The following is a 13,263-nucleotide window of genomic DNA, read 5'->3' on the forward strand; positions in this document are numbered from 1 at the left end:
TCACAGAATATAAATCATCATCCAATGCTCATGTTCCACTCTTTGTGTGATGTATCACTGCATATGTAATGTAATTTATGTGCAAATAAAATATTTTCTCAAACAGTCAGCTTCTCAGCATGGTGCAAATCTTTCATATCTGCTGTGAATCATTCTGAAGATGCCTGCCCCGCTCGCTCTGGCAAAACAGGATATTAACAATTAAAGCAGCACCAATACATCATCATTTCTCAACACCCTAAAATGTTGGTACATGATAGACATTTATCATTGTAAGAATGAAGATATGAACTGCATGTGCAGCAATGATAAATCATTGGCAAAATGTGTGATGATAGCGTAAGCTCTGCAGTGTTAAAAACTAAAGAAAAGAAGATTAATGTCATAGCGTAGCACAAAACCACTTCAAAAACATTGTCTGAATGAGGATTAAGGGGAAACCTTCCCAACTTTATCGGTCCATCTGTGCAGAACAGCGTGCACTGGCCTCCTGTGGTTATTACATCTGATTTTGTCAGAGAGATGAGCCACAAAATTGTTCAGGGCAGGCCGTTCAAGAATGAACGGTTTGTTGGCACTGCTGCTAAATGACCTTAGCAGAAAGACTGAGCTCTCACACTTCTAATGACCACTGCAGGAAGTGTTCCCTTAATCCTGTCTGATTGCTAACGTTATACATTTCCACTTCCAACAGGTTCAAAGTTAATGACCATTATGAACATACCTGATGATTAACCTCATAATAATCACTTCCTGCTTCTGTTACCTCTTCTGTCCAGTCTGTTAGAGCTCCATGATGGACGTAACTGTAGGGTACAATGGGTTTTGTGCACATGATCCATCGATGAAATGGGTAGAAACAAAATTGTGATGTGAAAAGTAATCACATTTTATTTCCCACTTTGATAGTTTTTACTGTGTGTGTTTGACCATATAAATGCAGCCTTGGTGAACAAAGACTTCATGAATCGTAATGAAGTGGTCTGTTTCTATTATAATGTCTCAGACTGAATAAACGTAACACTGAACTGAAAAGAGATGTGGTGAGATTGCCATGTTTAACTACTTCAGCCTCCAACTGCAGATGTCAGCAAGAAACTCACATACGTGAACATCACATACACACTAAACTGCCCTCTCAGTGTCTAATCAGACGGATGAAACTAATCTTCTCACACACAGTTCTCCTCCAGTTCAGTAGGAGTCTCCTGAAGAGCCGCAGGAAAGATTCCTGAGCACGCTCGTCACGCAGGAGAGAGAGAGAGAGAGAGAGAGACTGCAGCGGAGGATGAGCGAGGTTACCGTTTCATCTGGCTCAGTAAGCCTGGACTAATTTGAGGCCTGAGTGGAGAGGGCACTTGTGTGCAGGCCTGATGAAAGCTCTTCAGAGGAGAGAAAAGAGTGGAGGATTGTATCAAATCGCTGATCGCTCTCATAGAGAAGTCCTTCTCTATCTCTCTCTCTCTCTCAACAGAGCCTCTTTTCTCTCTCTCTCTTCCTCTTCAGCAGTGCCACTCAACAGGACCTTTTAATCTCCACCTATTCAGCTGCTTCCTTATTAAGAGTGAACCTAGGAAGAAACAAAAAGAATAAGAGAAAATAAAAACACACCATGTCTATGTACAGCTTTTTCACATCAGAGCAAAATGAATGAAAGAGATGAGAGTGAGCGAGAGCCTGCAGGAAAATCAGTATGTTGGGATTTGGAGTGCATCTCTCCCTCTCCTTCATCCTCTGAAGCACTCTTTCTGATGAGAACATCAAACTCAGGGCTGCCAGCTGAGAAAAGTACGGTTTTCCAAAGAGACCCAAGGAGGAAACCGAACAAGCAACCAAGAGAGAGAAGAAAAGAACTGGCTTCACAAATGCTAAAAGGCGTCAAGTTTAAACAGCATTCACGGGAACTGAATTAGCTCTGGGTTTTGGAAATTCTAAAAGGGCTTTTGGACAGTGTGGATAATGCAGACGCCCGACTCTCCGAGCAGGGAAATAGAGCAGGTCAGTCCGTCATCGTCTGAGGAAGACAACAGAAATCTGCAGAGATTAGTGCAAATCAATAACTCTCATTTGATTTACTGCCATAATGCACAAAGCCGGCGGCTCATTTAACAGGCTGGTACATCAGTCCAGAGCTGAATCACGAAATCTGCTGCTGACACTCCTTTGCCAACAGCAAGACCAAGTTCATCATCCAGCATGGTTTATTCAGACAAGAGAGCCCATATTAGCAGCTCATGTTCAAAAAAGCAGTTCAAAAGCTGCCTGTGAGAGAACACAAGGTGTAAAAGCCGGTTCACATCAAGGACAAAAACTATAGCGTTTTAAAAATCTTGTATTCTTGAATTTTGTGCACACCACAGTTAGAACGATAATGACACATGGGAATGATATCATTGGAATCACTGTTGGAATAATTTTTTCCCAGATGAAAAAAAAACAAAAAAACATCGACAGCCAATCAGAATCCAGCTCAGACATTTAAAGCAGCAGACGACATAACTGCAGCATGCACTTATAAACAATGTTATCGTACACTGGTGTGGATGCTAATGTGGTTATCGTTCTTGGTGTGCATGGACATTAGGAGAGGATCAACAGAGGGAAGAGGTGGAATGCAAAACTCGCATCACCACAAAATGTTTTGGAGCACATGCACTGACCACCACATAGATCCACGTGAATTCTGTGACCATAGAAAGCGCCACACATGTCCACAGAATTACAACAATCTTTTATACTTGCAAGTTATTTTAATATATATATTCAGCCTAATTTTGGTTGTTTTACCAGTTGGCAGTTGGCAATAGGCATAAGCAAAACAATAACATGACACATTTACTAGAGTTACCATGGGCAAACATTAATAGCTAAGCTCACGGGCAGAGGAAGAGTGTCAGAGTGCAGGAACAGGTGAGACAGAGACATACTGTATGCTGAAATCACACCCTTAATGAAACCAGTTCAAACCACCAGAATAAATCAATTGACACGAACACGGTTCCTGGCCGATAATCCACTTGAGGTGAAGTAATCAAAAAGGTGTGTTGTGTATGTCACCAGCTGTGGTTGGGGGACCGCAGGGCATATTTGAGTCAGCCTGGCCTGTGGTTACAACAGATAGCTGAGACAGCAGAAACTATGTCTCTTTTGCACACACACACGCACAACTACATGTCTCAACTCTTCCATCAGCCTTTCATCAGCTTGACACCATGTGGGAACAACTAGATGACATATCCAGTGTTGCTGGCCTGTCATTAATCTCCATACTTTAGACATATGGAGTTAGCGTGACAGACACCCAGCCTGTGATTCAAATCAGACAATGGCACTTATAATAAACCAGCATTAATAACACAGTTTACAAAAAAAAAGTTTATTGAATTATTCACAACTGTACATGATCAGTGCTGACACAGTTTGCTACATACTTTGGTGTGAAGTTGAGAGGTTGTGAAAGGCAGGCGGGTTCAGGGTTTGTAATTGTACTAAAGACGGAGTTCGCACTCAGCGACCGGTTCTGCTGCAGCCCCATGAAGCGGACTCCAGTTCCAACAGTTAAAACAGTCCACATTTACACAAAAAGGTTTAAAAGAGCTGCTCTTCTCTCTCGTGCACACGCACTTTCACACTGAAGCTTCCACCAAAGTCAAGTGCAGGCAATGAATTTATTCATTAGAAAACTGGCTCAACTGGTACAGAAGAAAATCCCCAAATGACTCTGATCACTCACAAAGAAGTTTTACATCAATCTGAGCGAAAACAGGGCTGTAGGCTCATTAGGGTGGGGCTCTACAGCAGAAGTAAGCTGTCAATCACTGGAGTGAGTCATATCCCGTTTCAACAACAGTGAACTATAGTGGGGCCGCTTATGAGATCAGTTGGCAAGTTACTCATCGCAGCGTGCAATCCATTCCGAGTCAGCATGTTACAATCACACTTCATCATCTGATTTCCTCTTTCCAACAAGATGCCACACAATGCAAAGGGCACAAAAGTAGTACAGTTAGTCATTCTCCAAGTTTAATATCGCTTTCAATTTACAAACGACTCTTCCCTCTCCTCTGGGCTGTTTCCGTCATATTCCAACTTCCACAGGATTCCAGTCTGATCCAGTTTCCACGAACAGCGCACAGGCTCAAAAAGCAACAAAAACAACAAACAAAAAAAAAATACTAAGATTATTCTGGAAGGGATTTTCCAAGTGAGCCTTTTAGCAAATGGCCAGCCCAGAGAGTGTGCTTACAAATTAAAAAGTGTCCTAATCTACATTCATCAAGCATTAAGGACACGAGGACAAAGAAACCCATCACAAGTATATCAGGACATGGAAATATATATAATTATATATATTTATAAAACGTCTTTATTACTCCATATATACACTTTTTAACAAATCGTCCAGGGAGCAGGAGGCTAAATTTGAAGCACTGCTTCATATTACATCACAGATTGTTCACTTTTTGTTTGAAGGAAGGTAGGCGAGGGAAAAAAATACTAAGGAAGGAATAGGCACACATAATCCCATGAGCAGACCGAAAGCAAAGGCAAGACAATATTTACTACATTAGTGCCGTCAGGGAGTCCTTGGGACAGTTTAACACGTTTCTGCTTGGATCTGTAAAGGGCCGCTCCACTTCTGTAACAATCCAGGTGTGTTAAAAATGAAAACATCTGGGAATCCGATCCCAGTGGACCAACCAATTCCTAACCTGGGTTCCAACTATAAAAGGAGGAAAAAGTGGAGGAGTGATCCATTGAATCTGTTCAAACTCGGGCCCAAAGCTCCATCCATAGGTCTTTACATGTGGTGAACCAGTGAATTTAGTAGATCACTTCATACACGGTGGCCTTCTTGTCTCCAGATCCCGTCACGATGTACTTATCATCAGCCGAGATGTCACAGCTCAGGACAGAGGAAGACTCCTTGGACTGTGGAGGGAGGACAGCAGAAAAACCATTAGCCTGACATAATCAAACAGAGACTCAGTGACATCATAAACCACAGAGAAGTGTCAACATCACTCCCTTCTAAATATTAACTGAAGAAATTACACCACTCTAAGAGGCAAATAGGTGTGTTATTAATAGTTTCAAGTTTAATAGACAAGTGGCAACATATGTGAGTGGTGTGGAGTTGCGTGATTTTTGCCTGGAGCAGGGAGCCTTAAAACACTTTAATATTATATTAATATTTTGAATTAGCTTTTATTTTTACATTTTGTCTAAATTTTTTGGCATTAGTTGTTTTTTTATTTCTATTTACAGTGGCATTCATTTATTTTTTACTTCAGTTTTAGTCATTTTAGTACTTCAACAAACTTCAGTTAGCTGCCAAGGCCTACACTGTATAAATTTTTTTTTAGGGATGTACGATATATCGGCCACCATATTGGTTATTGAATACATGTAAAATATATTTTTAATGTTATCGACCCAATAAGTCAATTTGGCTGATATATTAAAGCCTATAGATAATGTATTATTTCCTTCAGCTGAGACACTTCAGATGCGCACTGTTTGCCATGATGGTTTTGAATTGCTCGAAATATTATTGGAATCGCTTTGAAAGGGAAAATACAGTTAAGTGCAACACCCAATAGCAGGCTACATAAAAGTACTATAAAAGAAAGTTTTGAAGTCTGTTCACCCGTGTTTTAGCACACTGTTTTGGGAAGTGCTCATCCTGACTAGCAAAGTTAGCTTGTGCATTGTAAGTTGTAATATGTTTATTTTTGTGTGTGCGTGCATATATATATATATATATTAGGGGTGTAACGATTCATCAACTACATCGATGTATCGATTTATATTCCTACGATCCAACTGGATCGATCTGTGCTCGGCAAGTTGGCCTTCCGGACGACATATATCGATCTAATATCGTTTTAAAAGGTAATGAATCGATTGTATCGATACTAGGAAATAGCGCATTGGATTTAAGCACGTTAGACTTTATATGGATGTTTTTTCTTTGCACTTTTAATAATAAAGGCGTTAAACGTTACTCGATTCAGTCTGCCTATCTGTGTCGTCGTCGCCATGCGTGACGCGCCAGCACCAGCAGCAGCGCAAAGACAACAAGCAGCGCAAAGTCTCTCACCTCAGAAAAACGGACTGTCCTGTCCTCTCAGCCGCTATACTGCAGTAGCGCGCACTCTTCAATTGCACGCGCAAATGCGCCGGAGCGCGCTGTATCACTTCACTAAAGCGCAAAAGAAATACGAGCATGCAACGTCGTAAATTAGTAAGTTAAGAAATAAAAGTAAAATACCAATAAATTACGTTATTGGTACGTCATGTGTGTTGCTATTTATCAGGAGCAGTTTCCATGTTTCTTTACCAGTTCTTCCAGTACATCACCATGGTAGCCTAATTGTTGTTTGTTTCCATAACAAAATGCCACTTACTGGTTTTGTATATTTTTATATGACTGTGGTGGCTCATACCAAGATTGTATTAACAAAAACTAGTTTGGGACTGCTATTTAATAGCTTAACCTCGCAGTGCCTACTGTCTATCAGTATTTGTCATATTCTTAAAAAAAATGGTTAAGTAAAGGGGGACAGAACTTGTGTGTCAACAATTTTTGTGTAAACAAATGTATTATAATAGGCTTATATAATTCCTAAAAAGGTGGGTCGCGGCTTGATGACCATGCGGAAATGTGGGTCCCATGGCCAAACTATTCAAAACATCATTCTATGTTGTGATAATCGTAATTAATAATCACAATTACAATTTCAAGGGAATAATCAACAATTATCATTTTTGTCATAATCGTTCAGTCCTACTTATTAAAATAAAATGTGAATGCATTTTACATTAATTGTTGTTTACTTGTTTGTTTATATCTATAATTAATTTATACCTGATTCCCTTACAAGAATTTTTGGCTAAAAAGTTACTGAATCGATTTCAAGTCACTGAATCGTTTCGGATCGGATCGTTCTAAATGAACCAATATCGTCCTTGAATCGTATCGACAACCATGAATCGCGAATCGAATCGAATCGTTGTTAAAACGAATCGTTACACCCCTAATATATATATATATATATATATATATATATATATAAATAAAATTTCTCATAGTTATCTTATGTTTTTTGTTAAGTTAATTAACGCAGTAGTAAAGCACTCTTTAACTTCAGTGTGTGCTGCTCAAACAGCAATGCACATTAATAACTATGATTGGGATAGTCATATACATAACTTTATAATGAGAACACTATTGTAATAAAACGTTGTGAATTTGTTGGGTTTAGTTGTGGTGTTTCAGCACGTTGTTATGGGAAGAACGCATCCACAACATTAGTAATGCCGCGGTCACGCTTAGACTTTGAGAACGCGAAATTTCTTCGGACACTGCAACAGTCATGATATGATGTCACGCTCTGCAACGTCTTTTTTATAAACATGAATTCAACATAAATAATAATACACTCAAAATGCAAAAAATACAAAATGCAATCTACTCGACTTTACTGCAAAAAATATTGTTCTTTTAATTCAGCCAAGAGGTCATGACGGGACGCATCGATCTTGTACTGGTCATACGTCTTCACGTGATGCGAATTCGCAGTTCAACTTGAAACGCAGCGAAATGCGAAACTTTTTTGCATGAGCTTGCATTTCCGGTTTGACGATGTGTTTGAATGGAAATCAATGGAACAAAAAGTACAGTGTGACTCTTTACACATTCTGACTATCACGTAATTAGTTCAAGATCACTTGTGCATTCACGTCATTTTGTGAAGATACAAGTTGTAATATGTTTATCTTGAATAAATATCTGATTAATCTCATATAGATTATAGTTAACCCACAAACAAAGCACTTTTTTTACTGGTATTCATTCGCAGCTCAAACACCAATGCTGTTATTTGAAACAGTAATATTAATTTAAGATGTTTTTTTTTTTTTTAAACAAACAAAAACAAACAAACATTAATTCATTATTATTCATAATATGTTAATGCATAATATGGTTAAATTATTATTTTTTTATACGTTGTCCAATGACTTGTTTGCATTTTTTAGCCATTATTATTTCTCTTTGTAAGGCTTTTTTTTTTTTTTGGGATACATAAATTTGGCCAAATTTATTAAGTGTAAAATTATTTTTTAAAGTTAAGGAATTTTACACTGGTTCACTATAGGCTACTGTACTGTATATGTTTGATTAATGTTAAAGTGCTTGGTACATGACTTTTAATGGTGAGACTTTTGATTTTGTAATCAGGCTTTAAAAAATTCTATCAACATTTTGATTTAGATTTATCAGACAATATAGCGGTTATTGGCTTTCAAATATAAAGAATGATCTGTATGCGCTGTATACTGGTTTTCATTTTTCCACCTAAAATGTATATTTGATTTGATTTCAGTTTTTACATACTGATTGATTTTGATGTGCATTATTTGACAAGGTTGTTCAGAGTAAGCCGAGTAAGCATTTTCTGTACAGCAACAATTCCACAGCAAAAATAAAAGCCATCACTCAAAGACTATTACGACAGGGATTAAAGTCCCAATGAAAGCCTGAAGAGAGAATCAATCAAACTCACACTACAACTCACACAAACAAACATTCATTTCCAATGTAGTATGGACATTTGGAGCACCTCTGTAGCAAGGGGGAGGGAATGAGGTATTGACTGACATACCTGGAAAAATGCTGGCACCATAGGGAGTCCTCCAGGCATTCAAGAGATTGTCCTTCCCAGTGCTCACAAACCATTTACCTTTAGGAAATGGAACAAATACACATGGACTAATGGGTACAGAGTCAAGGTTGATCTAAATGACTTGATTCACTACAGCTCGACTTATTTGGAAGTAGAGTGGTGGGCCATTAAGAGAGAGAGAGAGAGAGAGAGAGAGAGAGAGAGAGAGAGAGAGAGAGAGAGAGAGAGAGAGAGAGAGAGAGAGAGAGAGAGAGAGAGAGAGGAGAGAGAGAGAGAGAGAGAGAGAGAGAGAGAGAGAGAGAGAGAGAGAGAGAGAGAGAGAGAGAGAGAGAGAGAGAGAGAGAGAGAGAGAGAGAGAGAGAGAGAGAGAGAGAGAGAGAGAAGTGCAACCTGGCCCCACTAAAATGGAAAAAACACCACCGAATACTAAACTACATTGTTTTCCCATGTCAGGTCTCAGACATACTTTACAGTAGGTCCATAGGCGTAATTTACGGGTGGGACATGTCCCCACCACTTTTTGCCAGGGTCGATATTGTCCCCACCACTTTTTAAAACATCTCACGTACCAATGTACCAATTCTACAAATAAATAAAACATCTCCAGTTAACTGGCAGAGCAATCATTTTGTTTGTTTTTTAAATAGAGAGACGATCTAGCGCTGAAATGTGTCTTTTAAATCAAGTGATCAAAGTGCTCGTTTGCCGCTGGGATCAGTGGCGCGGATACAGTGTTTTCTCGTGTGGCTCGCGCACACGCCGCACTGTCTTCACTCGGACGCACACTTCAATCCGTTGCGGATACTCTCTATTCGTTCTGGTGAAATGACAAAACAATGCACACAAACGTGTCCCTGCTTGATATACAACCACTGATGAACATAATCGGTTTTGATGAGAAAAAAAAAACTATACGAGAAAAAAGAACCCGAAACCTCTGACACGCTTGGCGAAAGTTCTACCACTGGACCATTAAGATACACGTTGGTCAAGTAGGCGGATCTATGTATTTATTCACACGAAAATTCTCGGCACTGACAACAAATATTAGGCTACATCTCATTAAACGACAAATTAAACCCTATGTAGCCAACTATTTAAATCGATTGCTGGACATCATAATTGTACATATATCTGATTTAGCATTGTATTAGCAACCCCCACCTCACCTGTCCCATCCACTTTTTAAAACTGAGTAGGTCTAATGTCCCCCCAATTTACTTTCAGGTGCAAGACTTCTGCACTACATATATACATATAAAGTAAAGTAACAGTGTCTTACCGCAGTAGGCAAATTTGAGGGAGAGGACACAGCTCTCGTGCAGATGCAGCTGGTACTTGTCAGGCTTGGTATGATGAAGCACCTCCACATTACTACTCTCCATTCCCACAGCCAGCCACTCGCCCGTCGGACAGTAGCCCAAAGAGAAGATCTGCATCAGACAGAGCATTCAGCATTCAGACCATTAGTCCTAATCTTTAAAGTCAGTCAAGAAAATACATTTTAAACCGTTGTGACATGATGCTAGGGTGTATGGGGGGGGGGGGTACATTTTTGCCACAGAAAAATCACCTTTATATTATTGTATACAATTAGCACGCAACATGAATCAGTTCTTCTAGGGTTCAAACCTACAACGTTTGAGTACTTGCCTAGTTATTCTTCTCTATTTACCGTATTACAAAAGAACTTGGGTAACATTTGACATTACATGTGCTCATGTATCACAGGGCAATGTATTCATGTGGGTGTGTGTGAATTTTACCTGTGAGGTGAAGTCATGCTGCTGGAGCTGTCGTCCCTCTCTCAGGTCCCAGGATCGTACTGTGTTGTCTAGTCCACCTGTCCACAGTTTGGTGCCATCATGGGAAATGTCTATACAACTTGCCCCATCTGTATGGCCCTGGAACTGCCTACATACATAGACATATACGCATTGTCTTTAAATGCATCAGTACAGTGTACACATCTCTATCCACAAAGAGACACCATTTAATGTGGCATCCCCTGGTGCGCTTTATACCTGACAAGGGTTTGGTTATGAAGGTCCCAGACAGCAATATTTCCATCACTGCAGCAGGAGAAGCAGACCTTGGCGTCAGGGCTGATAGCCAGCGCATAGCAGGCTGGGGCAGAAGAGGTGAGCTCGGCTTTGATACGGGGAGTCTGAGAGGCTAAATCCCATATGGTCAGAGTGCTGGCTTCTCCTCCAACAATCAGAGTACGGCCATCCGGAAGTAGCTTACAGGAACGGATGTAGTTATCCCTGTTCTGAAGAGAGAGAGAGAAGAGGGCCACTCATGTTGAGAGACAGACATTTTTGAAATGTTGCCTTCAATTTAAAAAAAAAAAAAAAAAAAAATAGTATAAAATTAAATTTCTTTTTTGTATTTCACAAGAATATGTACAAATATCACTCTCTAGCCCCTCAATAATCATGCTGAAGAGGTCAACCAATCAAAATGGCAGAGCTAAAAAGCAGTCGTTCAGCTCCCTGTTATTTGCTCTGGCTCACTAAATCTTGTCTAACCTGTGTTTATGAAGGTTAATAGAGGAGAAGAGGCGGCCGATAAGAGGGCCCAGAATGGTAAGTGGGTAGGGAAAAGCTTTTAAGGGTTTTTAGTTGCAGCACCAGGATGAAGCACATTTTCAAATTAGCAGGAGAATTCTAGATCTGTTCCTGAGGGAGATCAATAACTCCAGGCTTTCAGACAAATTAAATCACTTTATAATGGCCAAACAGCTCATCAAATACACAGCTTTCTGCACTATGGAGCAAGCGCAGGAAGATGCACACACACACAAAAAGCAAGTTACTCTGACTGAGGGGGATAATGGAGAACCATCATGGTATTTTGCCTTAAAATAACTACTTTGCCTTATAGATTTGGTTATTTATTTGGCAGGGGGATTAAAGGGAGGATAATGATTGTAAAAAAAAAATGATAATGTAAAAAAAAATAAAAAAATTAAAGAGTGGATTTGTACTTCAAAAACGATAATTCAAAAATAAGCCTGGTAATTTGTGTGGACTGATTAGACATCAATTGTTTACCAGACAGTCGAGTTGCGAGACGGGGCTCTTGCTGCCAGGCTGACTGATGTCCCAGATCTTCACGCAGCCCTTGCCGCCAGTATAGACGTGCCGCGTGGGATTGCTGATAGTTACGGCACACACCACCTCACCATGGCTGAGTGTGTTGATCTGGCGGGCATGACGGGGAATGCCTGGTCCAATAAGAGCGTCTGGAGGAAAAGGTACTGGTTGCATCTGGCCATCCGCACTAACATGGAAGGAGTAGGCCCTATTTACCAGGACATGAAAGAATGAGATAAAATAATAAGAATGATCAAAAATGAATAAGAAATTATCTTACACTAATGCTAAAAATTTTGTACGATTTTTAATGTTTTTAAAAGTCTGTTAAACTCTGCCAGGCTGCATTCATTTGATTAAAAATACTGTAAAACATAATATTGTGAAATATTATAATGTAACAAAAAAAAAAGTATTTTTTTATATATCTTTCAGAAATCATTCTAATATGCAGATCTGGTGTTCAAGAAACATGTCTTGTTATTAATGCTAAAAACAGTTGTGCTGCTTAATATTTTTGTGGAAACTGATACTTTATTCTACCCTGGAAATCCAGAGTTCTTGCGAGAGCACAATTTGAATTTGCTCAGCGAGTTACTCTGGCATTGAGTAATGATGCTCATTAACTATGCCCTTGTAGCCGAGCTGCACCAATCACATCGGTGTATCTGATATAGGCGGGCAAGAGGCGAGCTAAACAGATGACGACAGCGCAATCACGACAGTGATTGGTTGTAGTGTTATCCAATTGCGTGCAGTGAGATTTACAAATGCATGCTTGGTACCACCCCTCGAGAGGGGGGCGATTTTCATTCCTCAATGACAGACTCTTAATCTTTCGGATTTGGGTTTGGATTTCCAGGCTAACTTTATTCAGGATTCTTTGATGAATAAAAAAAAGTTCAAAAGAACAGCATTTATTTTTTACATTTAAATCTTTTCTAACATTATAAATGTCACAAGCAATTTAATGCATCCTTGCTGAATAAATGTATTAGTTTCTAAAAAAAGACTGACCTCAAACTTCCTAACAGTAGTGTGTTATACATAGTTATAGATGGCTCAATAACAGCACTTACGGTTTCCCTCCAGGTATAGAGGTCAGACTTGCTGGCAGACCGGGAGGACGCATGTGTGGATGAGGATCAAAGCCCGCCTGCAACACAGACATCTTAGCATAAAAAAAGTAAAATGTAAAAAATACATAAGCCACAAAACAAACTGAAACTGATTTGACAGTCTAATTTCTCCTGCATCAGCTCTTTTGTAATACATTTTTAATATTCTAGTTGAGCACTTGTTTGCACTTTATCTCTCCCCTCAAGCCTTTATTAGAGACCCCCAGACAACTGTTTTACTTCCCATGCCATCAGCGCAAACAGAGATGCAGAACAAATCATTACAAATGCAAAAGGCAATATTTACCCAGAATGCTATCCTAACAGGGTATGCATGCTAAGTTAGACTCTAGAACC

At 39.5% G+C, this 13,263-nt stretch overlaps 1 protein-coding gene across 1 annotated transcript in view; it reads right to left on the minus strand.

The window, feature by feature from the left end:
• Nucleotides 1-3,360: 3,360 nt before the first annotated feature.
• Nucleotides 3,361-13,263, minus strand: part of tle3b (TLE family member 3, transcriptional corepressor b) — a 37,578-nt gene continuing 27,675 nt past the window's right edge. Inside the window, 8 exon segments of the mRNA XM_084404059.1 lie at nt 3,361-4,932; nt 8,670-8,675; nt 8,677-8,747; nt 9,973-10,123; nt 10,457-10,604; nt 10,715-10,962; nt 11,747-11,996; nt 12,868-12,944. Coding sequence (XP_084260185.1) covers nt 4,825-4,932; nt 8,670-8,675; nt 8,677-8,747; nt 9,973-10,123; nt 10,457-10,604; nt 10,715-10,962; nt 11,747-11,996; nt 12,868-12,944 — 1,059 coding nt within the window. The 3' untranslated portion in view covers nt 3,361-4,824.

This window comes from Rutilus rutilus (genome assembly GCF_951802725.1).
Source record: "Rutilus rutilus genome assembly, chromosome: 3".
Taxonomy (NCBI): Eukaryota; Metazoa; Chordata; class Actinopteri; order Cypriniformes; family Leuciscidae; genus Rutilus; species Rutilus rutilus.